Genomic DNA, 25,413 nt, shown 5'->3' with positions numbered 1-25,413 from the left:
AAGTCTTCATTCTGGTCTGCGGACTCTGAAAACTTTGAAGTGACCTAGTCACTTTAATCTCCATGCTCTCTAGACACCTGGCAAGCTTTCAAATCCAACAGCACTCCATTCTGCAGAAGGGATTTCCCTATCTCTCTATCAAAAGCTACAGGTGTGTGAATACCCCTTTCAAGTCCTCTGACTGACAGAAGTCAGTCACTATCACTGAGGGGGAGGGGAGTGGATTCTCTCCACCACAGCTGCGCACAGCCTTATTCTTTACAGCTTTTGTTTCAAGTCTCTGAGCCTTCATAGAAAGCTGAAAGCCATTGAAATACCTTCAAACCCTTCAAAAATCTTTGCTTCCATTCTATTTCAGTCCAGTTCTTTTAATTCTCCTTTGATTGACAGCTTAAAGATAGCAGGCAATCAGCTTTGTTTGTTGATCTTTCCGTTCACGGTTGAATACATCTTAAAAATCCCCCCCATTGTTCCTGATGCAATGTTTACACTAAAGAGGAACTGAAAAGCATTTAGCTGCTTTGAAGTTACCTGCAGCTGTGACTTAGGCAGCCGAGCAATTACCACCTGCCATATCATAGTGCTGTCAAACAACATTCTGAACCTAAGATGTACAATTTAGTCTATAATTTGTTACAAATACAGCTGAAGTGATACTGAAGTCATGCCAGGAGGAACAGAGAGATCTTGGGGTTCATATCCACAGATCTCTAAAGGTTGCCACTCAAATGGATAGAGCTGTGAAGAAGGCCTATAGTGTGTTAGCTTTTATTAACAGGGGGTTGGAGTTTAAGAGCCGTGGGGTTATGCTGCAACTGTACAGGACCTTGGTGAGACCACATTTGGAGTATTGTGTGCAGTTCTGGTCACCTCACTATAGGAAGGATGTGGAAGCGCTGGAAAGAGTGCAGAGGAGATTTACCAGGATGCTGCCTGGTTTGGAGGGTAGGTCTTATGAGGAAAGGTTGCGGGAGCTAGGGCTGTTCTCTCTGGAGCGGAGGAGGCTGAGGGGAGACTTAATAGAGGTTTATAAAATGATGAAGGGGATAGAGTGAACGTTCAAAGACTATTTCCTCGGGTGGATGGAGCTATTACAAGGGGGCATAACTATGGGGTTCGTGGTGGGAGATACAGGAAGGATATCAGAGGTAGGTTCTTTACGCAGAGAGTGGTTGGGGTGTGGAATGGACTGCCTGCAGTGATAGTGGAGTCAGACACATTAGGAACATTTAAGCGGTTATTGGATAGGCACATGGAGCACACCAGGATGATAGAGAGTGGGATAGCTTGATCTTGGTTTCAGATAAAGCTCGGCACAACATCGTGGGCCGAAGGGCCTGTTCTGTGCTGTACTGTTCTATGTTCTATGTTCAGTAATATGCTCCCAAATGGACATTAGTGCATCACTGGAGTGCTCATTCATGAAGGGACTTTCCATCAACACATTTATTGAATAAGTGTATTTATTAGTGTCACAAGTAGGCTTACATTAACACTGCAATGACGTTACTGTGAAAATCCCCGAATCGCCTGTTCAGATACACTGAGGGAGAATTTAGCATGGCCAATGCACCTAACCAATGCGTCTTTCGGACTGTGGGAGGAAACCGGAGCACCCGGAGGAAACTCATGCAGACATGGGGAGAACGTGCAAACTCCACACAGCGACCCAAGCCAGAAATTGAACCCGGGTCCCCGGTGCTGTGGGGCAGCAATGCTAACCACTGTGCCACTCCACTGATGCTGATAGACTTACTCTTCCATGGAGTTTCTCATTGAGTAAAGGCTCCTTCTTCTGGCTCCTCTTTACTTTCAGCCATTTGACCAAAGGCTTAATCGTCAGCCCCTGCAAAATATCACAATCAAGTGAGCAGAACCAAAACAGCTCTGATAAAAGTATAATAAACTCCAAGAATCAGATACAAGCAAGCTCACAACAGAAGTTCATCTATTCATCTATACATTTGCTACGTTACAACAGTGGCCACATTTCAAAAGTATTTTATTGTCTGTAAGGTGTTTTGGAATGTCTTGTATTTGCGAAAGGAACTATATAAGGGCAAGACTTTTTCTTTCTATCTCCATGTCACGGTTTACATGTAACATGTTTCTCTCTTTTTTTGCAGTTCACATGACTGCCCAAAGCAAACTATTCCAGTTGTAGTTTTAGCTTTGAACCTCTTCCTGCAGTTACAGGGGACACAAACTGGAACATGTCATTTACTCTGAAGAGTCTTGTGGACTTGTAATATTGACTTTTTCCACAGATGCTGCCAGACCTGATGAACTTATCCAGCATTTTCTGTTTTCTTTTTCAGATTTCCAGCATTGGCACTATTTTGCTTTTATTTAACTATTTGACTTGTGTTGGTTAGAATCATAGAATCCTTACAGTGCAGAAAGAGGCCCCATTCGGCCCATTGGTCTGCACCGACCACAATCCCACCCAGGCCCTATCCCCATAACCCCTGCTATTTACCCTGCTAGTTCCCCTGACACTAGGGTCAATTTATCATAGCCAACCCACCGTACATCTTTGGACTGTGGGAAGAAACCAGAGCACCCGGAGAAAACCCACGCAGACACAGGGGAGAACGTGCAAATTCCACACAGACAGTGACCTGAGGCCAGAATTGAACCGGGGTCCCTGGTGCAGTGAGGCAGCAGTGCTAACCACTGTGCCACCGTGCCGCCCATAATCGGTTGAGGGATAAACAGAATATTGGGGAGAAACTCTGTCCATCTCCAAAAAAGTGCCACAGAACCTTTCATATCCACGACTTTAGCAGTTGTTTTTGTCGGTGCAGACTCGATGGGCCGAAGGACCTTTTCCGCATGGTACGACTCAATGACGTGAGTGGGCAGACTGGGCCTCAGTTTAACACTTGCCTCGAAAGATAAAACAATTTTTAATCTCCATTGATCGAATTAGCGGAGAGGTTGGGGACGCTACAGTGTTGATGGTTACCTGAAAGATGATTGTGAAGTACACCACAATGATGGTCGTACTGACAAACAATCGTTTCTCGTGTATGTGCTTCAGATCCAGCAACACCACCAGAGCAAAGGCCATAGACCCTCGTAGGCCTCCGTACGACATCACCACCTGATCTATAAACTCCAACCGCACCACACGGTAGTGGTTGAGAATCCAGGTCTGAATTACAACACCTAGAATATTGAAAGAGTGGAAATATTTTAGTTAAAGCTCAAAACTACTGGCATTTAATCAAAATGACTCACTTAGCACCTTTAAGTCAAGGACAAAGCAATGAATGCCTTGTTTGATGTGACATTTGGTAGGATTGGCTTACAGATGATGAAGGATTAATATAATTGTACTTTGAAAGCAATATAACTTTTTTATTGTTTAATGTTAGTTATTTCATCACCTCACTAGGTAGAATCCTTTTGTGAGATAGATTTAGAGCAGCATGGTGGCACAGTGGTTAGTACTGCTGCCTCAAAGCGCCAAGAACCCAGGTTCAATTCCAGCTTTGGGTGACGGTGTGGAGTTTGCACGTTCACCCCGTGTCTGCGTAGGTTTTCTCTGGGTGCTGCCGTTTCCTCCCACAGTCTAAAGATGTGCAGGTTAGGTTGATTGGCCATGCCAAATTGCCCCAAGATGTGTGGGTGAGAGGGATTAGCGGGGTAAATATGAAGGGTTACGGGGATAGGGCCTGGGTAGGATGCTCTTTTGAAGAGTTGCACACTTGATGGGCTGAATGGCCTTCTTCTGCACTGTCGGGATTCTATGATTCTATGAATTCCATAGGGCCATTGAGATAACTTGTGGGCAGCACGGTAGCACAACTGCCTTATAGCACCAGGGACCTGGGTTCAATTCCCAGCTTGGGTCACTGTCTGTGTGGAGTTGGCACATTCTCCGTGTCTGCGTGGGTTTCCTCCGGGTGCTCCGGTTTCCTCCCACATTCTGAAAGACATGCTGTTTAGGTGCATTGACCCGAACAGGCGCCGGACTATGGCGACTGGGGGAATTTCACACTAACTTCATTGCAGTGTTAATGTAAGCCTTACTTGTGACTGATAAATAAACTTTACTTTTACTTTTTATTTTACTTTACTTTTTTTATGTTTTCTATTTGAAAGTCGAAGCTGAGTCACTCCAGGTGAGTCACTCCAGGTTAGTCAAACTCCATGAGAGTTGGTTGAGGCCCCTACTAGGAGGAGGTGCCATTAATGGCCAATATGCAGCAGAAATCCAGAGCTATTTGCCCTTTGTGACCTTACTGCTTTCCTATGTGAGGATGCAATCACGTCCCTCACAAACTGAAAGGAATCTTGAGGCAAATCATTTCAGAAATATGTCCCGCCTGAATATTCGGTGTCAGATAAACCAATAATACGCCCATAGCAAATCTAAAACAAATTGGTTTGGATTTTGTGGTGGTTATTGATGGCAATACGGCAATGATTGCCATTTCTATGGCACCAAAATTGCTATCAGGTTTTGGAGTTCCTAAATGCAAGAACTGAAAATCCAGACGTTGTAATCGGCAACTCTATGCACAGAATGTTCCATTCCAGAGACAAAGAGCCTGATTTTACCCTCAAGTTGCACCCGGGCGTAAGGCGAGAAGCGCGATCCGCGCCCGCCTCTGCGCCGGTTCCCCCTTTACCAAGGCCCGAAAATGGCTGCGTTCGGGACCGCGCCCAAAGCGGGTGCGATGGCCGTTTAAATGCATTTCCATGCATTTAAATTGACTTAATGGGCTGCATGGCCAACCTTACCGGCACCTCCCCCTTTACCATCCAGAATCAGTGCAAAACAGACATGGTCCATAAAAGTCTGATTCGGGCGCTCCAGTTAGGTGCCTAGCATCCGACACGTCTCTGCTTGAGATCAGTGGGGGGAAGGATGAAGGGGTGTCCACTGCCACTCTGCCTGAGGTCAGTGAGGGGGAAGTAAGTAGGGGCCTGCGATCGGTCTGGATGGTGGATGGGGTGGGGTATAAGGGAGTCATTAATGTTGGGGGATGGGGCAATGTCTGTGGGGGCCAGGGAGAGGCATTATCTGGCCCAGGAGTGATGTGGCAGGGGAGCAGCATTCTATCATTTTTTTCTGCGCATGCCGATCGGAGCTGCAGGGTTTTGGGCGCATTAAGCCCCGCCCACAGGCTTGTGCAGCGCCAAGTGAATCGCTGATATTTTTTCAGACAGAGTGCGTATCGGGGCATCCGAGAACGGGTCTAAAAGTCGGATCTGAAACACTCCCAGTTTCAAGTCCACCCAGCACTTAGAATCAAAATGGTAAAATAGGGCCCAAAGTGTGGTGGCAGAAAGTCAATTATGCAGTTGCGAGGAACACGTCAAATTTTGTGGCGGGTTGGGGTGGCGCAGGAAGTCCCTCCTTGCCATCACCTCACAGGCTCCAACATCCGGGCGCCATATTTGAATGGCATACCCAGACAACCCTTCACTCACAGAGCAACTCGGTCTCAGCCCTAGATGTGGTGCCCAGCCTTGGCACGGTGCGTGTGTGAGGCAGCTGATGTCTCTCAGTGACTATGTGAAAAGAAAGCAAAAGCAGTATCTACTGACCTCAAAATCCAGGAAGAAGTCTACCTTGCCAGGTGCATGTCACTTATATACAGTTGATATACAGACATTGCCCCATCCCCCAACATTACTGACTCCCTTATACCCCACCCCCTCCGCCACCCAGACCGATCGCAGGCCCCTCCCCACTTCCCCCTCACTGACCTCAGGCAGAGTGGCAGTGGACCCCCCTTCATCCCTCCCCCCACCGATCTCAAGCAAAGAGCTGTCGGATGCTAGGCACCTACCTTCTCACTAAACATCCTACATTCCTACTGGTGTGGTTCTAGGTTCACAGTGGGGACAGATAAATGAACATTCATGGGATGCAATGGGGTTTCCGACAAGGATCCGTAGTATACCCCCCCCCCACCCGCCCCCCCCCCCCACCCGCCCCCCCCCCCCCCCCCCACCCCCACCCCCACCCCCCCCCCCCCCCCCCAAGCATTTTGGTAAATAAGGGAATTCCTTCGTGGAACTAGCAAATCTGGAGAAGAGGGTCATTAACACCATTCAGGAGGTAAATTATTTATTAGAGTCACAAAATCAAAGGGTTTCTTTTGAAGATAAAGATAATACATTTATATTTTTGTTGGAACATCCTACGGTGCTGAGTATGTGTGTTTTTGCTCAGGGAAACAATCAATCAGCAGTTGAGTTGGGAGATCACATTCACAACAGAAAAGAGGCTGGGAGATTTGCCTAGCTTGGAGCTCGACAAAGAAATCAGCAGTAGCCCTCATAGAGAAAACAATCAGTTCAGCTAGGAATCAGGCCGAGAAAGAAATCTGCCAGGAGCTGTGGTCCAGGAGAATAGAGCTATGAGAAACCAGCTATTAACTGGAAATTCAAAACTCTTAAAAAGCTATAGGGCTCTACAGGGATTGTAACCCTTCAGGCACTCACCAATTACTCTGTAGACAGAAATGAAGACCAGTGTAAAAAGGATAAAGGCCGTGTTCCATGTCCATATTTTTGTATCCACTGCAGAGATTCCCAAAAACATGAAGATAATGGTCTCTGCTCCACTTGCCAGCATTTTCATCGTGTACCTGACGGTGGTGATAGACTGCTCACAAAGGTTGGCCTTGACGTATTTCTGACAGCAAATGCCACAGAATGCAATACTGGTGGAAAAGAACCAGGACTGTTTAAGGATGGAAGAACAAAGGCAAAAACTCAACAACATTGTCCCTTGTTGAATCACGCAAGACTATTATTTACATTTTCGCTTCACTCCCCTATCTGGCCTACCTGAGCAGCTTGCCTCCACAGCGAAACCCAGGCAGGTAATCTTGAACCAGCACTCATTCAGATGCTAAGTCTGAGTTGCCTGCTCCTAGGCCTCCTGCCATTGCTGCTCTTTAACCAGTTCCTAGCAAGCCCTGGAGAAGCAACTGCTGACCATGCAAGGGTGAATCTTAGCTCTTTGCTCAGCTACTCCTAAAACTGGAGAACTTAACCGACTGCAGAAACAAACATTTTTAAGATCAGTTTACAGGCCTCCCTACAGATCAATTAATAACATAGAAAGACAGCAGAGGCTTTACATGGACAGTAGAAAGAGGCTGTATGTGCTCTGTAGAAAGAAGAGATAGCATGGTCTTGTGAGCTACAACAGCCAGATACAGAAGGGAGAGAGTGTCTAATCAAAGAGTTGTATCCTGTCGCCATCTGAGGATTCTGGAAGATTTGTTCAGGCATGGCCTGGGGTGCGGGAGTAGAGGATGGTGGGGTATTGGGGGGGAAGGGGGGAGAAGAATCATTGGAGCTGGTTTTACTGCTGGAGGTGGATTTACGAACCTCTCCGAAAGTTAAGGGACGCACCCGGCAGCGGTCACCTGGGAAATGGGCAAGAATGAAACCATTGGATGTTGGAAGCAACTGTGGACTGTTTACTAAAAGGATTGTGACTCCTTGGAGAGTGTGTGACAGGTGATATATATATATATATATAGGGGAACATCACTCTATGCAGTTTAGACACAGAGCACTCCATGCTACTGTGGGAGAGGAAACTGAGCTCAGCAGGGGGTCAGCCAGTGGACCAGGAAAATTAGCACATCAGCAGCAGCACCCTCGCTGTAGACTGGCTCTCTCTGCATATACATGAAATAGATAGTGCAGACAAAGGAGGATGTTTCACTATATCTCACAACAGGGCACAACTGAATGTCCTTGCTAAGATCACCAAAACTGTAATAAAGACATGATTAAGTGACCATTGTCTGAATGGACATTCCATCCATCTACCATTAAAGATAATGACATTATAAATGGGACGTGATTAAACAGCTATTGTCACGGGCCTACCTCTTTGTATCATATTTAAATAATTTACCGGTATTTGTGACTAGAAACAATTATCTTTACTATAAGTTCTAAGAAATGCCCCATAAAAAAGGCTAATTGTACACATTTGAACAGATCAGACTGAAGGAGCCTTAGGAATTCTCCGTCACTCGCCAATACTGTGTCCAAATATCTTTCGAGCACCGACACAACTGTGCATTGGTGTTTCCATTGACAAAAGGAGAGAGAGACCGGTGGCCAATTCAAGAGTCCTCATTGAAATTTCCTCCGCTTTCTCAAAAAGAGTCTGAGCAAGCCCAGGAACTCTATTCCTCAGGATAGAAGAGAAAAATGCCTATTTGCTCCAGAATTAATCCATTAACAATCATTTTCTCAGAAACTGTACATATTACAAGCATGAATATTCCCATAATTTTGAGTATGTTTTTGAACTGAGGAGGTGGGGGGTGGAACACGTGCGAGACTCGCCCGGTTTCCAATCCTCACATGTGTGAATACATACTTTTGGGGAACAGAGCCAAACCTGATCCCGGATTCACTCATCATCCAGACCAACTCCATTTCCAACTAAGGTCAATGAGTAGTGATGAGCCACCTACAGGGGCTCAGGGAAACCTTGGATGGCTATAACAGCCATACAGCAACCCTGGCTGAGATCAGTTCAGATATTAAAAGGTACAAATTTAACCGAGCACATTCTACCCTCAGTTTTGTTGACTAAACTGGCAAGAGGGATCCTTCTTTACTTTTCTGTTGGACATCCCCATACCATGTGAAATAAGTCAGTGGAGGCTGGTATCCCTTCACCAGATTCCCTTTTATATACAAGCTCTATTTAAGTTCATAGCGTGTTACAAGCTCTGAGTCAGCATTCGGAGTACAGGAGACCTGGCACTCCCAGTTATATATAAAACAAAGGCTCCCTGACTGGACAAGCAATAAAGAGCTAAATAAGGGAGTTCACATTCTAAGAGACCATTCTCAATGGCATCATTGAAGTCATTACACCCCATGCACCATCCATAGCTGAGAATGTCGAAGGGTGCCCTTTCTGCTTCTAACTACAGATCGCTGAGAGAACAACACAGTCAACATTGAAAAGTTAGAAAAGAAATTACTCACGCTAATATAGCGGAAAGGGAAAGCATCTCTGCTGTGAGGTAGGACAAGTATGAAATGACAAAGACAAATCCAGGTTCGATCACTCTGACATGCTTGGTGAATCTGGTTACCAGGGACATCAAGAATCCAAAGGTGATGCCAATTGCAATTCCCCCCAAACTTACAACAAAGATGGAAACTGGGGAAAAAAAAGAAACAAACAGTCCATTTAAAACTTCAACCTGATGTGGTCCAAAGATGTGCAGGTTGGTGGATTGGCCATGCTAAATTGCTCCTTAGTGTCCAAGACATGTAGGTGAGATGGATTAACCATGGTAAATGTGTCGGGTTACAGGGATAGAGAGGGAGGAGGGAGCCTGCGTGAGATACTCTGTCAGAGATTCGATACAGACTTGATGGGCCAAATGGACCCTTATGCAGGGATTCTATGTTGTAAGATATGTCAAAATATGAATAAGGACATCAACATACAACTGGATACTGCCTAGCATTGATGATCATTTGTATTTATATAGCATATTTAATGCAGCTAACCATTCATAGGCATGTTACCAAACTACATTTGACACAAAGCCATCTCAGGTAGTTATAGGGCAGCTGATCAAAAGTTTGGTGAAACAGGTTTTGTGGAGTGTCTGAAAGGATAAGAGAGAAGTACAAAGGCAGAGAGGTTTAAGGAAAGAATTGCAAAGCTTTGGGCCTTGGGAAGTGAAGGCACAGACACCAACGGTGCAAATTGTAATCCTGGGCAGGATTTTCCTGTCGCGCAATCCCAAAACCGGAAAATCCCACCCAAGTTCAGCAGACCTTTGCATGGTCCTGTCCAGCCTGTTACAATTCCCGTGGTGGGCGGGATGGGAAAATCCTGCCCCAGGATTCCACAAGAGGACAGAATTAGAGAGCGTATTTCTTGGAGGGCTGTAGGGCCAGAGGGGCACGGTGACACAGTGGTTAGCACTGCTACCTCACAGCGCCAGGGATCCGGGTTCAATTCCAGCCTCGGGTGATTGCCTATATGGAGTCTGCATGTTCTGCATGGGTTTCCTCCGGGTACTCCTGTTTCCTCCCACACTCCAAAGACGTGCGGGTTAGGTGGATTGGCCATGATGAATTGCCCCTTAGTGTTAGTGTCATCCCTGAGGGTGAGGTTGTGACGATAGGACCTGGGTGAGATTGTTGTCGGTGCAGGCTCAATGGGCCAAATGGCCTTCTTCTGCACTGTAGATTCTATGATTCCACTGAAGGGCCAGCTTCAGAGTTGTAGGAGAGGAATGGAATGACTAAGGAACAGAGTTTGTGACAGGGACCAAAGACAGTGGCCTTATTGAGGTGTCTTCTTTAAGCTCAGTTCTGTTGTCATACCTATGCTTTTGAAATAGTCCAGGCCTTGAATATTCCCTGGTCCCACTGTAGCGAATGAGTCAAAGACATTGTACAGCACCTAAAAGAAGGAGAAAAATGACACTCAAGGTCAACTCAGGTTGCAGTAAAGATACTTTAGATAGAACCCAATACAAAAGCAAAATACTGTAGATGCTAGGAATCTGAAATAGAAACAGAACATTCCAAAAAATACTCAATAGCTCCAGCGACATCTGCAGAGGGAGAAAAACAGAGTTAATAGGCTGAATTTTATCAGGGAACCTGACCCTAGGGTATAAGGCAGGTCCTGAGTCTGCACGTGTGGGCAACAGGACCTGCTCAGCAATTTTACCACAGGTGCTCCCCTAGTTGGCAAACTGTGGGTCATTGTCCAATTAAGGATAGCATGTAGACTCTAAGTGCTGTCCAAATACAGGGCCAGCAGCAGGGCCGCAGCAGCACAGTGGTTAGCACTGCTGCCTCACAGCGCCAGGGACCTGGGTTCAAATCCAGCCTTGGGTCATTGCCTGTGCGGAGTCTGCATGTTCTCCCCGTGTCTGCGTGGGTTTCCTCTGGGTGCTCCAGTTTCCTCCCACTGTCTGAAAGATGTGCTGGTTCGGTGCACTGGCGATGCTAAATTCTCCCTCAGACTACCCCAACAGACGCCGGAGTGTGGCGACTGGGGGATTTTCACAGTAACTTCATTGCAGTGTTAATATAAACCTACTTGTGACACTAAATAAACTTTAAACTTTAGCTCTAAAGGCCCAGCAGCAGAAGTGGGCGAGGGGGTCACTGCTGAGGAATGTGGGAGAATGACAGTCTCCCAAAGCTACATTCAAGACAAATTGAGATGTTCATGGGGGCCAGCGGGGGGGGTCAGAGGGGAATCGCCCTGGGATGGTCGATGGGGCCGCAGTGCTACTGCCCTTGCCCAAGGCCCCACCTTTGGCCCATGAAGCCTTCTTCACTGGACGACAGCTGCCAGCCTCTCCACGTGGCGCCCAATTGTTGGCAAAGTGGCAATTGCAACGCAAACTGGCCCTTATTTTTCCTTTAGCTATACAAATCAGCTGCCTGCCTCCATGGGATGTGCCCGATGGCAGAACCACATCAAGATATGTCCCAGGAGCCAAGAGCATCATGGCCAATGTATCAGGGCATTGACCTTCAGAACAGTTCTAACGAAAGGTCATCAACCTGAAACATCACCTCTGTTTCTCTCTCCATCTCTGTCAAACCTGCTGAGTATTTCCAGCATTTTCTGTATTTACTTTATGGAACCTTCCTGATATGAAAAGCCCCTGGATTTCAGCATTTTAATGTCCATTACGGGACTTCACAACACTAAATATTCAAATTGTCGCTTCTCGTATAGAACTTGAATATTAACAAACAGCCGCTTGGTCATACAGAGCTTGATTACTGCTGAAAAGAGAGACATATGGCTAAAGTTTTTAGTCTTGTACTCATTAAGACAAACACAAGAATGTCAAACTTCAAATGCTCACAAGAATGTATATCACAGGAGAAAAGGGTGCTGATTGGTTGGCCGGTTGACCCCGTTTGGTTGAGGCATTGCCATGACAAAAGCAAAAGCGAACGTTTGGTCTCCTTGGATTCCTGAGTAATTCAAAAAGGCTTGAACATATTTCTTTTGTTTTCAGAGAATGGGTCTTTGTGTATGTTACTTCCAGCAAGCAGAAATGAACCACATTACAAAGTTTCATAAATTATATTAAATTGGTTGTTAGTGTAGCTATTAGCACACTCAGGAATGCTCATTAAGTGCTGCCCAATCATGGAATCCCATCTAACAATAGACACAGTCACCACAATTCGATCGCCCTGCCCGCCACGGGAATCGGAGCGGGTGAGGGGCAGACAATGGGAAGGTCCGTTGACCTCGGGCAGGATTTTCCCATCTTGGGCCGAGCGAGGCCATAAAATCCAGCCCTTGTATTGTGTTTCGCAAGCATGGACTGGTTCAATATGGTCTATGATCTGTCTATTATGAACAGCCAAAGGAACATGCCGTTCGATTCGATCAGACAGGATCTTACACCCTACGCACCTGGCATCACACTGGTAATGAAATTTATACATGGAATTGCTCAATTGTGTTGTGGGTAGAACGTTGTTTTGGACTGACAGCAGCAATTGAACAACAGGTTGGGCAAGCTGTTTCCTATGCAGTGGCTATGCAAGTGGTATTATCCACTAACAGTATGCTGCCATCCGTCCAGAAAGTCCCCCCCCCCCCCCCCGAGTCCAGGACTGCAGCACCTAATCTGGGAACTTCACTGCACAACTACAGGAATGCATGGTGTCAGAAATGTTAAAAGTGAGATCTGTTCTGTCTCTCCCACAGGATTGGGCAAACATAATGGACCCCTTGCTATTTTTCAGAGAGCAGCACTCTCTGAAATAGAGCAAGAAAAATGTTCCACCCTCCTATTTGGTTAATGGTCTCAATCAGTGTCTTCATTTCTGTATTTCATGTTTCTTACATTACGACATTGACAACATTTCAAAAGTACCTGGTTGGCTGTAAAGGGCTTTGGAATGCTGTGCTGCAATGAAAGGCACGAGAAAAAGTAAGTCTTTTATTCCTACTGTTTCTAAGACTTCAATGTACATAGATTGGCTACCATATTTGCCTACATAGAATCATAGAATCCCTACAGTGCAGAAAGAGGCCATTTGGCCCATCAAGCCTGCACCGATAACAATCCCACCCAGGCCCCATCCCCACATATTTACCCTGCTAATCTCCCTGACACGAAGGGACAATTTAGTACGGCATCAACCTAACACACACATCTTTGGACTGTGAGGAAACCCACGCAGACACGGGGAGAATGTGCAAACTCCGCACAGACAGTGACCCGATGCCAGAATTGAACTCAAGTCCCTGGCATTGTGAGGCAGCAGTGCTAACCATTGTGCCAACGTGCCGCCCGTAATGAGGGTTTGGAAGTGTTTGGAAGCACTTTAGGATTCGATGATAAGTCGAAGCTTTCTTCCCACTGCTAAACAATTTTCAAGGATCGCCCGGTGAAAACAAGTGTATCTAGATTTGTGTAAAATGTGAAAAATGTACCTCAGAATTGTAATTTGTGGATCTGTATCTTGATAAGGAAAGGCTATTGTCATACTTCCAATAAAATCGGTATTATAATGCTTTGTCAATAGTTATCACTAGAGGGCACCAGGCTTCTGCATTTCAGACAGTGAGGTTTGACTTGTAGAAACCACAACCATTTTCATTGAAATGTGAACCTGGATTGTGTTCTCAAGTCTTTGAACCGTTTGATTAAGAGGCAAGAGTGTTAAAAACTCAGACACTGCTAATGCCAAACCTACGTAAGGTATACTTTCAAATACTCCATCAGCGTTTGACCCCACAGAAATCATGGGCCATCTCTCCACTCCTGTTACAGCTATAATTAACCTTGATCAACATTGGCACAGCAGCAGCACTCATGCCACACTGTACAGGAGGAAAACCTCCTTGTGAACTTGGTCCTGGGCCTGGCCTAACTTGCCATCAACAGGTCCAGGCAGCGGGTAACCAATGGAGTCATCCGGCCCGATTGCCTCTCTATTGCGGCTGTATTCGGAGTTAGGTGTCTCTGGAGAGAGAGCACGGGGTCTCTGCCAGCACCATCTCGGTCTTCCGTGCCCGATGGGCACCGCAGGGACAGGGTTATAGGTCAACCTCATTAATCACATTTCGATTTGATGTTTTAAGTTTCCTTTGCGATTTGTTTTTGTTGGATTAAATAAAAAGCACTCTTGCTATTGACTCAGGAGGACACGGTTTCAAGTCCAACTCCATGGACTTGAGCACGATCCAGGCTGACATTCCAGTGCAGTACTGAAGGAACGCTGCACTGTCGGTGGCACCATCTTTCAGATGAGATGTTAAAACCAAGGTCCAATCTGCCCTTTCAGGGACCTCAACAACTATTCAGAGAAGAGCAGTGGTGTTGTTCCAGTGTCCTGGTGATTACTTATCCCTCAATCAACATCATTAAGCTAAGTTATCTGGTTGGTTACCTCATTGCTGTACACCAATTGGTTGCTGACTTTCCCTTCAGTAGTGACTATGCTTCAAAAGTGCTTCATTGGGAAGCACTCCAGGATGGCCTGAGGCAGGGAAAGGCAATATCAGAATGAGAGTTCCTTATTTGGTGCCTGTACTGAGAGTGAGCTGGAAAACTCGAAAATCCCAGAGTCAGGAACATAGGAGACCAAGGGCAGGATTTTATGGTCCCTCCTGCTGGTGGGATCCTCCTGTCCCGCCGAAGACAATAGATTTTTGAATGGCTCACTGCAATTCCTGGTCCTGCTCCCGCCATGACAGAGCTGTAAAATTCCACCCAGAGTGCATCAGTAGGCAGGAAAGGTGGCACAGATCCCACTGGTTGGCGTGGTGGATTTCCGCATTAGATCGCCTGTTTTTCACCTTATTATGCATGGCACAGAGCTTGAACAGACTGCGCCATGTCTAATTTCTTCGCAATGCGTGCTGGTGGAGTTCCTAGCCCATTACAGAATGGCCACATGCTCCAGAGGCTGCCTAGCCTTCCAAGGGTGAGGCCTTCATCACGCAAAATTGTGGCTAGTCGCTCTGAGGTCGATGTCCTTCATTGAGATAATGAGGGTAGCCAAGAAGTTGTTCATGCTGGGGCTGCCTGGAGGGTACTGGTGAAAGAGGCCTGTATGAACCAGTCGTCTTCATCATCCTGGAACTTTGTAAGTCTAAGGATAGAGGACGCGCTGCTCACATCACTGCTGTGGACGCCAAGGCGACTCACTGAACTGAGATGATGCGAGACACCATAGACCTGAGGCACACTATGGGAGATAAGTGAAGGGGTGGGGTCACTTGTAACACTTACATGACCTCGGAGTATGGCATTAGATAAAAGACATTAGACATTATGACATTAGATAAAAGAGCCATTAACTTGTTGAGAATTTCTGATAAACTGCATCTGACCTATGTTATGGCCTCTTCCTCTGGGGCCTCAATATCCTTTTCCTCATCAAAGTTATCCCTCTCAACATCCCCCTTATTGGAGGATTTGTGTAGCTTCTCCATCTGAATACTCAATCCCGCTTCGGAACACCAGGCTGTGTAGAGTGCAGCAAACCACGACGACGCAGGACATCTCTGGGGTGCGTATTAGAGAGTGCTACCCAACCGTTAGACATCTCAAATGCATCTTCAGGATGCCAATGTCTGCTCAATCAAGGAGCCCGTCTAGGAATAAGCCTGAAGAACTCTGGACATGCAAATGGGCATCATTAGCCATGCCTTTTGGGGATAGTCTTTGGTGAGCCAACCCTGGATGTGCTGAGGGTCCCTGAAGTGCCACCTGTAAGTAACTCAAGGTTTAAGAATCATGCAGGCTAACAGGGCAACTCACACAGTGCTGCATAAATTGTATTCGCTGCTCCCAATGTGGTCTCATCTACTCTTGGGTGACTAAACACAGACTGGGTGACCACTTTGCAGAACACCTTCTCTCAGTCTGCAAGCGTGACCCCAACCTTACTGTCGCTTGCCATTTCAACTCACCACCTTGCACCCATGCCCACATGTCCATCCTTAGCCTGCTGTAATGTTCCAGGAAACCCAACGCAAACTGGAAGAACAACACCAAAACTTCCGATTCGGCACCTTACAACCTTCTGGAAGCAGCATTGAGTTCAACAACTTTCGACGGTGAACTCTCTGCTCCATCTTGACCCTTTTTTTTTGTTTTTGGTGTTTTAGTTCTTTGTAACCTCCCTCTCCCCGTTCCCCCTTCCACTGCCAGCACCACAGGGCCAGCTGTCACTTGTTCTCCAGTTTTGCTTTCACTGAGCACTGATCTTTGTTCCCCAACTAACTCACTTTGCTAGCTTACTTTTATGCCACAATCAGCACTTTCTTTTGTCCTTAATACTACATCAACACTCGCATTGTCTTGGGTCATGATATTTTTGTCTATCTCTCGTGATCTCCAAATTATCACTGAACTTCCATTCTGTTCTACTTTCTCCAGCACCCTCTCCAACTATATAATCCATCACATTGCGACCCATCTTCCGCTCTGTAGAAGAGTCACACGGACTTGCAATGTTAACTCTGTTTCTCACCTGCACTAATATCAAGTGTAGAATGAAGGCTGTTCTGCGCATATCTTCTGTATTGTAAATTATATTTACCCAATTTATTTCAATTGCTGGTTTGATTATTAAATCCACCAGTACTATTGCCATTGACGGGTGATGCAAGTCACTTCAGTTTGTACATTCGAACTGGGAACGCGGCACTGTGCAATTATGGTACAAGGCTCGATCCCTCATTGGTTGGCCAGCACATTGCTACGGCTTGTTGGTTACCATGGTAACAGAGTGAGTTCCAGATTCCCGAGATAAATTGCTGGTTTGGCTCCATTTCGCATGTCTTGTGCTGCTCCTGCAGGCTCCCCAAAGATAGCAAATAAGGCTATTTATAGTTCCACAAGTCCTGAATTTTGTCGGCAAGGATAAATGAGCCCGCCTACAACACCCAGAGCTCATCAGTGTGCAGGTAAAACACTTGTTCAGTCAGCTTTGTACCTGCATTGCAAAGGCTCGTCAGATCATCCTGGAGTCTCCAAGAATTAAGGATTCTGACTGCAGGGTTGAAAGGTCACGGGGCGTGTACAAAAATTGTCTTCTACCAGCCCATTTTGTTTGAACATCATCGTTTATTAGGTTTAAAAATGGTGGAGATGGAAAAATAAATAAGGCTGCCTGACTGACGTTTAAGAGTAATCCAGTCAGATATCGGCCCGCTTTCTGATTGGCCACAAGAAGGCAGTGTGCCGTGTCGATGACTTGCTGGGCAGCCAATGATAAGAGAGTGGGGGTGGAACAGGTGGAATCTGGAGATCATGTGGAGATCATGTATGTCCAGAGCTGTCAATACTGCCAGCTTGTCAGTGAAGCTTACAGAAAGATGACCAAGTCTTCCTTCATCTTTTTCTAAATAGATCCGGTGAGACTCATGCACATGACCCATTTGGGATGTGACATGTGGTAATGGGGAGGCAATGGCATTGTCACTAGACCAATAATCCACAGACCCAGGGTAATATTCTGGGACCCGGGTTCGAATCCCACCACAGCAGATGGTGAAATTTAAATTTAATAAAAATCTGCAATTAAAAGTCCAATGACGACCATGAAACCATTGTTGTCCGTCATTAAAAAAAACCCATCTGGTTCACTAATGTCCTTGAGGGAAAGAAATCTGCCACCATCACCTGGTCTGGCCTACATGTGACTCCAGACCCACAGCGAATTGGTTGACTCTTAAATACCCTCAGGGATGGGCAATAAATGCTGGCCCAGCCAGCGACACATACATCCCATGAACAAATAAAAAAAAAAGTAGTATGCTTGGGAATAATAGGGAACTTTGATTCTATGGTTTCCAGAGCTTTAGGGGTTTTTATGCTTCACATTTAAGTCTGTGCTCGATTAACTGACGCCGATTGATGGCTAGAATCAGTCAACAACTCCATTATCATTGCAAATTGTGGCTACCAAGTTGGCAAAAGGCAAACTAAATGGAGACAAAGATTCAGGTTGGGGTTTTTGCCTCCTATTTTTTTCAGGTGAGTTTGGTGACGGGAGTGGAAAATCTCGTGAGAGGCCCAAACCATATTTCATGCCGATGTATAAACTTGACGCGATTCCCAACGTTAATATAATTTCCATACATTAACTTCTCATTATCTGGTCGCTATGCCTGAATTATTCTCTCCCACCCGTAAGAAAGCCCATTCGCATCAGCATGAGGGCAGATTGCGTGAATCAGCACTGGCCTCCCGAGACGTGCACCTGGCGAGCAGACCACCCAGAGGAGCTCAAGTGAACTATTCAGGGGGGAGAAGGTCATGCCCCCTGGCAGTGCCCCTGGGCTCTGCCCAGGCACTGCCGGGTGGGTTGCATGGAAGAGGGGTGCGTGGCAGGGTGGAGGGGTGTTCCTGGTTAACTTTCCTGCACTGGCCTTCAGAAATAGTGTCCCATCTCCAAATAGCTAAGTTGATGGTGGGGCAGTGTCCACCTCGCCAGTGTGATGTCATGGGACTGTCCCTTGCCTTTTTTTTACTAATAGGAACAATGCGGCAGAGGAATCCGCTATTTGTGTCGATGGTCTCTTCCCACCTGCTTTTGGCCTTTGCCAAAATTCAGGAAAATTCCTCCCTCTGTTATTATGAATTGTGTTATAATAATTTCCCTGACACAAAACTGCCCACAATTTAATACAATCCAGTTAAAATCTCACTTAGTGATCACAAGAAGTCATTGCTGGATATTCCCCAAGGATAAGCTGAACACAAGGATATGTTTAACACAAGGTTCTGGCCAGTATAAGGAACCTTTATTTAGTGACTGGTGTTGCTCCATCACCCTCGGAACAGTGTGTGAACAAATCTAGAGTGCTGTGTTCCAAAGAATTGATGTTTTTCAGTTTGATGGGAAAAGAATTCCAGCCTCCCGGACTGCCTGGATTTGCCTACCGTCGCAACAGGTCCACAGCAGACGCCATCTCCTTGGCCCTGCATTCAACCCTGGAACACCTAGATAACAAAGACATCTATGTCAGACTCCTATTTATTGACTACAGCTCAGCCGTCAACACTATTATTCCTACAAAGCTCATCTCCAAACTCCATGGACTGGGGCTCCGCTCCTCCCTCTGCAACTGGATCCTGAACTTCCTAACTCACAGACCACAATCAGTAAGGATAGGCAACAACACCTCCTCCACAATCATCCTCAACACCGGTGTCCCACAAGGCTGTGTTCTCAGCCCCCTACTATACTCCTTATACACCTATGACTGTGCGGCCAAATTCCCCTCCAATTTGATTTTCAAGCTTGCTGATGACACCACCGTAGTGGGTCGGATTTCAAGCAATGACGAGACAGAGTACAGGAATGAGATAGAGAATCTGGTGAACTGGTGCAACAATAATAATCTCTCCCTCAACGTCAACAAAACGAAGGAGATTGTCATCAACTTCAGGAAGCGTAGAGGAGAACATGCCTCTGTCTATATCGACGAAGTAGAAAGGGTCAAGAGCTTCAAGATTTTAGGTGTACAGATCACTAACAACCTGTCCCCCCATGCTGACACTATACTTAAGAAATCCCACCAAAGCCTCTACTTTCTCAGAAGACTAAGGAACTTTGGCATGTCAACCACGTCTCTCACCAACTTTTACAGATGCACCATAGAAATCATTCTTTCTGGCTGTATAACAGCTTGGTATGGTTCCTGCTCTGCCCAAGACCACAAGAAACTACAAACGGTCGTGATTGTATATGATACAAAATGTAGCCCAATCCATCATGCAAACCAGCCTCCCGTCCATTGACTCTGTCTACACTTCCCGCTGCCTCGGAAAGCAGCCAGCATAATTAAGGACCCCACACACCCCGGACATTCTTTCTTCCACCTTCTTCCTTCGGGAAAAAGATACAAAAGTCTGAGGTCACGTACCAACCGACTCAAGAACAACTTCTTCCCTGCTGCCTTCAGATTTTTGAATGGACTTACCTTGCATTAAGTTGGTCTTTCTCTACACCCTAGCTATGACTGTGACACTACATTCTGCACTCTCTCGTTTCCTTCTCTATGAATGGTATGCTCTGTCTGTATAGCGTGCAAGAAATAATACTTTTGACTGTATGCTAATACATGTGACAATAATAAATCAAATCAAATAACATCCACAATTAATGAAAAAAGTAGGTCTTGTGAAATTTATCACAAAAAAATTAAGAAGTTAAATCCCAGATATGGCAAAGTAGTGGGTTCTGTTACTGGACTTGTAATTCAGACGATGAAAGTTCAAATCAGTTTAAATACATCTTTAAAATTTTCCAGGAATTAAGTCTGTATTATCTATAAAATCACCATAACATTGTCAACCGACTTAAGAACAGCTTCTTTCCTGCTGCCATCAGACTTCTGAATGGTCCTATCATACATTAAGCTGATCTTTCTCTTTACCCTATTGGTAACTATAATACTATATTCTGCACCCTCTCCTTTCCTTCTCTCCTTTGTACTCTATGAACGGTATGTTTTGTCTGCAACAGCTTACAATACTTTTTACTATATTCCAGTAGCGAAAGGTATTTAATTTTCTTTGTTCTTTTGGTCCTTGGAAGAATAGGGGGTTTTAGTTCAGTCGGGCAGCATGGTCGGTGCAGGCCTGGAGGGCCGAAGGGCCTGTTCCTGTGCTGTAATTTTCCTTTTTCTCTTTGTTCTTAATACATGTGACAATAATAAGTCAGTTCAATTCAATTCAATTCAAATCAAATGTCTAGAACATCAGGTTGTCACTTAGAGAGCAAAGCTTGCTCGGGTCTGTCATGCATGTGGCTCCAGTCCGATACCAATGTGACTGACACTAAGATGGCCTGGTACCAAGCCACCCAGTAATAATGCCATATCAACAGCAGCAGTTCAAAAAGGCCATCACTTTCTAGGGGACATCAAGAGATGGACAGTCAATGTCTGCTTTACAAGGGATGATGTGGAGATGCCGGCGTTGGACTGGGGTAAGCACAGTAAGAAGTCTCACAACACCAGGTTAAAGTCCAACAGGTTTATTTGGTAGCAAATTATTTGCTACCAAATAAACCTGTTGGACTTTAACCTGGTGTTGTGAGACTTCTTACTGTGCTTACAAGGGATGGCCAGGAATGAATGAAAATAAGTTGATTTTTGGTGTAGCTAAAAATTTATCTCAACTTTCATACTGAAAAAAATCCAAACTTTTTCCTTTGTTAATCAGGATAAACAATCAAAGAGTTCAAATGCTGGTAAACTTACCACCGTGACTCCATCATTGAGCAGAGATTCTCCAAAAACAACGATGAACAATGCTTCATTCACATGGACCTCTTCAAACACGGTCAACACAGCCACTGTGTCCACTGCGGCTATCACACTTCCAAACAGGAGGAATTCCAGGAGGCCAGCATTGAGATTCCCTGCGGAGTCATTTTAAACCATAAAGAATGTCAGCTTCAGTTGCAAACTAGGATACCAACGACTCGCATTTATATAGTGCCTTGAAGCAATAAAACATCCCAAGGCACATCTCAAGAGGGTCAGTTGACACCAAGCCATGTATGCAAATATGGTTGTTCTGAAGGCTAGGTTTTAAGCATTGGCTTAAAAGGGGAGAGTGTGAGGTGGAGAGGTCTATGGAGGGGATTCCAGAGTGTGGGGTCCAAGCAGCTGAAGACATGACCAACTGCAGTGCAGCAAAGGAAATCAGGAATGCCCAAGAGACCAGAATGAGAGGAGTGGCGAGCTCACGGAGGGTGGAAGAGCTTGAGGAGTCTACAGAGATAGGGAGGGGTAAGGTCATGGAGGGACTAGAACAGCAGGATAAGAAATTTAAAATGAAGGATAAGTGATCTCATACAAAGTGGTAACCTGTCACAAGTCCCTGACTGGTTCCGGGGGTCCCTGTGTTCACAGCTCACGGTGCAATTTCTGTCTAAAGGGCCCAGGATGGTGGAAGAGACCATTTTAATTTTAATCTGGGACACAAGTGGTATGTGTGTGTCTGCATGTGTCGGTCTGTATGCATCTGTGTATGCACTTGTGTGTGTATGTGTGTCATCGACTCAGAGATACACAGCATAGAAACAGGTCCTTTGGCCCAACTTGTCCATGCCGACCAGGGTTTCATAGCTGTGTGGGTGAAGGACCCCAACTGTGCTGGCATCAAATCCTGCAATGTCCTGTTATGATGAAAGGTGCTATATATTTATTTTTCTGTCAGATGAGGTGTAAACTCCCCCCTTCCCCAGGTGGACATAATAGATTTTGGAGATAGTTCTGCTTTTTCACATTTACACTGCTCTTGACACATATTTTATTTCCACATCTGTCCCATCATCATCTCCTTTTGCCTCACACCATCATCTCTTTTGTCATTAATCTCTGCTATCTTCCACCAGATCACAGACCTTCCCTTTTGTTCTCCCCCCTGCCCCACCCCCCCTCCCCACAACCCCACCACCGCTCTTGCCTCTGTACTTGCTTCAAATCTGATATATCCCTAACTTCCTCCAGTCCTGGCAAGAGGTCATTGACCTGAAACCCTGGCTCCACACCTGCCATTCGGGCACTTGATGCGGCTGGTCCAGAGAACTGGCAACTCTCTGGGGATGCTGGGAAAAGTGGGCAGGTAGCTCAGGGATTGGGAGGGCATCTCAAAATGGAGGCATCTTCACTGGCCAGCTCAGAATATGAAAATTGAAAACTGCCAAGCCAGTAGGGCCTATGGGATGAAGGGGCGCAGGATATGATGCTGGCACATTGGGATCCTTCACCCACACAGCTATGATGGAACTCTGTTGGGTGACTGAGGAAAAATCAAGTTTGCAAATTAAGACTCCTCTGTGCTCCAGATAGCCTCAGCTATGTATTTTACCCTGGTCTCACTTTTGTTGGATAGGATAAAGCTATGGCTTGGAGCTGTGCCCTTACCCATAATACCCGTCCGGAAGACACCATAGAGGGACAGACCCGTTGTTACAGTATTCCAAATTGTTCCAATGATGGCGTACATGAGAATCGATCCCAGGTTCCTGAAGAACTGCTGGTTGGGCATGAAGTACCCGGCGTCCAAAACAATGGGTGGCAGGAGATAGAAGAAGAAGACAGTTGGCGTTAAGGTGAAGGAGGCAGTGTGATCAGCAGCCCAGACAATTCCTCCCAGGATGAGGCCCAGCACAATCAGCAGGACACTCTCTGGTACCACGGAGGTGACCTTTCCGGACAGGTGGAACACTAAAGAAAAGAGTAAATCAATAATGATTATCAGGTTAAGAATGAGTCCAGGTGCGAATAAATAAAATGGGTCACCCCATTTATCCAACAACACTATGGTGGATGGAGTTTTCCACTTCTGTATTCATCAGTGTGTCCCGTCCCAATCCTTTGATTTGTGTTGATATACAGTAAGCTTCCAAGGTGACAATGGAAACATAAGTCAAGTTATATGGGTGGCACAGTGGTTAACACTGATGCCTCACAGTCCATGACCAGACTTCAATTCTGGCCTAGGGTGGCTGTCTGTGTGGAGTTTGCACATTCTCCCTGTGTCTGTGTGGGTTTCCTCCAGGTGCCCCGGTTTCCTCCCACACTCCAAAGAGGTGGCCATATAGCAAATGCCCATGTTTCTTCGGAAGGAACTCTTCAAATGCAGACAATAAAAATATAACAAAGCTAACTTCAACTTATAAATCAAAGAAAGGGTTTAATAAAGAAACTTCATTACTCCAAACTTGGGGCCTCACCCTGGGCCAATCCACGTTCCCCCACAATTCCCAACAGATTCTTATTTATAGTGAGTCAGCTGGCTATCACATCATTCTGTAATTGGATCCATGGTTTACTGGGTCAGCTGACACTTACACCTTCTTACCATTGGTCACATCGCATCCAATACAAAGTTGTCACCGGTTACATTCTAACAGTCTATAAAATTCAAAACTGTGCATGTGCTTTGAATATTTTTTCAAAGCATTAATATGGTTTATATTTCTATACTGATGCTAAAATTAAATTCCAGAATTAAAGCACAGAGTATAAAAGCTAGTTCACCCATTCCGTGATTATTATTACAATTATTCTCTCCTCATAGCTGTAACAAATTCAAACACAAGATGTACGCCATACGTTCTAAGACAGCTCTGTCATCTGTAAAGCCATTTAATTTATTTGATTAATTAAATCAAAGCAATCCACATCTAACCAGTGCGACCAGCATAATTGTACTTCTAAAACCAAGAGACTTATCATTGAAGGGAAAAGAATTGCAGGGCCACAGGGAAATGTGGGATTGGTGACTGAGTGGCCTCCTTCTGTGCTGTAACCATTCTATGATAGTCGTATTTTCCTCTCCAGTTTTGAAGAATGGACTAAGACACAAGTTTCAAAACTGGGTTCCACAGAATGCTGGGGTTCTGTAGAAGACATCCAGGGGCCCCATGATTGGTCTGGCTGGTGTAAATTTTTTTTTAAACTGTCTTTCAAGCTAATTCAGTCACAGGCAGTTTTCACACTGCGTTAGCTCCTGATAGACACACTAGTCAGCCTATCAGCAACCAGTGAGCTGAGAAGCTGGCCTCTGATTGGATCATCTGGGAAAGTAACCATTCAACCTGAAACACCAAGATTACAAGGAAACCTTAAACAGACTCCTATTTATTGACTACAGCTCAGCCTTCAACACTATTATTCCCACGAAGCCCATCTCCAAACTCCGTGGCCTGGGCCTCGGCACCACCTTCTGCAACTGGATCCTGAACTTCCTAACTCACAGACCACAATCAGTAAGGATAGGCAACAACACCTCCTCCACAATCACCCTCAATACTGGTGCCCCACAAGGCTGTGTTCTCAGCCCTCTACTATACTATGACCGTGCGGCCAAGTTCCCCTCCAATTCGATTTTCAAGTTTGCTAATGACACCACCATAGTGGGTCGGATCTCAAACAATGATGAGACAGAGTACAAGAATGAGATAGAGAATCTGGTGAACTGGTACAGCAACAATAATCTCTCCCTCAATGTCAACAAGACGAAGGAGATTGTCATCAACTTAGGAAGCATAAAGGAGAACATGCCCCTGTCTGCATCAATGGGGATGAAGTAGAAAGGGTCAAAAGCTTCAAGTTTTTAGGCATCCAGATCACCAACAACCTGTCCTGGTCCCCCCAACACTATAGTTAAGGAAGCCCACCAATGCCTCGACTTTCTCAGAAGACTAAGATGGCTATCGAGGGATCTGGGATTAGCTTTGTCGCTAAAAAAAAAGGGCAGCATGAACAAGTTGGGCCAAAGGGCTTGTTTCCACGCTGTAAACCTTTATGACTCTGTGAGGTGTGCATATCAGAGAAAGAGAGAGAGGTGTGAGTGTCTATGTGTGTGAGGGTATAAAAGAGATGAGAATGTGAAAGAGAGGTGA

At 45.6% G+C, this 25,413-nt stretch overlaps 1 protein-coding gene across 1 annotated transcript in view; it reads right to left on the bottom strand.

Annotated features, from left to right (window-relative positions):
- The window catches only part of LOC144479516 (sodium/hydrogen exchanger 3-like), a 114,430-nt gene that overhangs the window by 24,338 nt on the left and 64,679 nt on the right, over positions 1-25,413 (bottom strand). Inside the window, exons 2-8 of the mRNA XM_078198270.1 lie at positions 22,928-23,230; positions 21,254-21,414; positions 10,357-10,435; positions 8,995-9,172; positions 6,466-6,686; positions 2,969-3,171; positions 1,757-1,846 (exon numbers count right to left, since the gene is read on the bottom strand). Coding sequence (XP_078054396.1) covers positions 1,757-1,846; positions 2,969-3,171; positions 6,466-6,686; positions 8,995-9,172; positions 10,357-10,435; positions 21,254-21,414; positions 22,928-23,230 — 1,235 coding nt within the window. The remainder of the gene's footprint in view (positions 1-1,756; positions 1,847-2,968; positions 3,172-6,465; positions 6,687-8,994; positions 9,173-10,356; positions 10,436-21,253; positions 21,415-22,927; positions 23,231-25,413) is intronic.

The sequence above is a fragment of the Mustelus asterias genome, chromosome 2, assembly GCF_964213995.1.
Source record: "Mustelus asterias chromosome 2, sMusAst1.hap1.1, whole genome shotgun sequence".
Classification (NCBI taxonomy): Eukaryota; Metazoa; Chordata; class Chondrichthyes; order Carcharhiniformes; family Triakidae; genus Mustelus; species Mustelus asterias.
This window is presented reverse-complemented; position numbering and strand designations above follow the sequence as displayed.